Here is a 2135-nt window from a genome sequence, read left to right on the forward strand (position 1 = left end):
TCTCGGAAATACTTGAGCGGGAATTTTGGAAAGAAAGAGCGCTATTGCGGCAGCTATCTTGCTATTTTGAGCGAGCTTGAAAGGCAAGTTGGCGAGGTAAGCCGGCGGGATATGTTACTAGGAAACGCCACTTCAACTTGGGCTTCAACCTCAAACCTTGCACTTCAACAGGGACCTCAACACAGCCGCTTGCCCTTCAGAATTATCCAGGGGGGTTCGCGGGGTACCTCGGTGAACCGAGCCAGGCGGCGGCCGGAGGCCGCCCCCTAGCCGTCGCGGCGGAGGTTGGTCGTGGGGGTGGCGAGGGCGGACATACTCCCTAGTCTTCCGCCTCGTCTTCGGCCTCGTCCTCGGCCTCGTCCTCTGCCTCGTCTTCGGCCTCGTCCTCCGCCTCGTCACGGTCCTCGGCCTCGTCCTCGGCCTCGTCCTCGGCCTCGTCCTCGGCCTCGTCCTCGGCCTCGTCCTCGGCCTCCGCCTCGTCTTCGGCCTCGGCCTCGTCCTCCGCCTCGTCACGGTCCTCAGCCTCGTCCTCCGCTTCGTCTTCGGCCTCGGCCTCGTCCTCCGCCTCGTCCTCCGCCTCGTCACCGTCCTCGGCCTCGTCCTCGACCTCGTCCTCGGCCTCGTCTTCGGCCTCGTCCTCCGCCTCGTCACCGTCCTCGGCCTCGGCCTCGACCTCGTCCTCGGCCTCGTCTTCGGCCTCGTCACGGTCCTCGGCCTCGTCCTCGGCCTCGTCCTCGGCCTCGTCCTCGGCCTCGTCTTCGGCCTCGTCCTCGTCCTCCTTCTCGGCATCGGTACAGCACGCCGACGGGCAGTTCTCGGCCGCCCGTCGATTTTTGTGCACTTGTTTTTCTTGGACACCCAATCGCAATCCTTGTTCGACTTCTTCCAGTACCAAGTCGTGGAATCGGCGGCGCAGCCGGAGGCGTCGTCACCGTCGGCATCATCGCTGCACGTCCCGCACGTCTGAGGGCAATGTACGTCGCCGCCAGCCTTCTCGCACTTCTTCGTCTTCTTCGCGAGCCACGCACACGTCTGCTTCGATTTCTTCCAATACCACGTCGTCGAGTCCGTACCTAGCAGCGAGCAAGGTATTTCGGGCTCAGCTTCAAAGGCTCGCTTCAAAGGCGCTGACTATTGCAGTCTTCTTCAAGCGTGCGCGACGCTCGGAGCGAAGCTTTCGCGGCGGCGGCGCCGGCTGACGTGAAGGATGAGAGGACGACGGCGATGAAGAGCGTGCATTTCATCATGATGTTTTGGGTGGCGGCAGCAGCGTCAGTGGCTCGATTCTCGGCAAGCTCCGGGAAGGCGGCAGTGGCTCGATTCTCGGCAAGCTCACTTACCAATCAACGGACCAAGTTGCAGTGAAATGTATCGCTCGGCTGAAACGTCGTCTTTTGCTCGAGACGATGTGGTTGGCCGGCGGCGCGGGGCTGCGTCCGGGGTTCGGGGCGCCCGAAGGTAGTACACTCTCGCGGCTGCCGGCCGGAATCAGGGCGACGAGCGCGCGGTCTGAAAAGTGTACTACCTTCGAGCACCCAGAACCTCGCCGCGGGGACCGCCTCGCGCGCGCGGGAGAGAGAGGGAAAAATGATCTCAGCTTCTGCGTGTTCCCGAGACGAGCGGGCTGAAGTTCTGGGATGCCCGACCCCGAATTCCCACTGCAAAGTGTGCTCAGTTTCTCTCCCCCTGGCCTGGAACATGCCAAACCCAGCATCAGAGATCGTGCGACCATCATCGACGACGTCCAACCACTTTTCGAAAGTAAACTACTAGGTTCAATAAGTTAATGTTGCGTTCCGGCCAACGATTGGTAAGTGCGGAGCTTGCCGAGAATCGAGCCACTGCCGCCTTCCCGGAGCTTGCCGAGAATCGAGCCACTGACGCCGCCTGCTGCCGCCACCCAAAACATCATGATGAAATGCACGCTCTTCATCGCCGTCGTCCTCTCATCCTTCACGACAGCCGGCGCCGCCGCCGCGAAAGCTTCGCTCCGAGGGTCGCGCACGCTTGAAGAAGACTGCAATAGTCAGCGCCTTTGAAGCGAGCCTTTGAAGCTGAGCCCGAAATACCTTGCTCGCTGCTAGGTACGGACTCGACGACGTGGTATTGGAAGAAATCGAAGCAGACGTGTGCGG

At 61.8% G+C, this 2135-nt stretch overlaps 1 protein-coding gene across 1 annotated transcript; it reads left to right on the forward strand.

The window, feature by feature from the left end:
* Nucleotides 1–323: 323 nt before the first annotated feature.
* On the forward strand, nt 324–2127 carry AURANDRAFT_69201 (hypothetical protein; the record flags this gene model as incomplete). The annotated part of the gene is made up of 2 exons (XM_009044957.1): nt 324–791; nt 2085–2127. Coding segments are annotated over 2 exons (511 nt in total), but the record flags the coding sequence as incomplete, so codon positions are not given.
* Between the last annotated feature and the right edge of the window lie 8 nt (nt 2128–2135).

This window comes from Aureococcus anophagefferens (genome assembly GCF_000186865.1).
Source record: "Aureococcus anophagefferens unplaced genomic scaffold AURANscaffold_1122, whole genome shotgun sequence".
NCBI classification, from domain to species: Eukaryota; class Pelagophyceae; order Pelagomonadales; family Pelagomonadaceae; genus Aureococcus; species Aureococcus anophagefferens.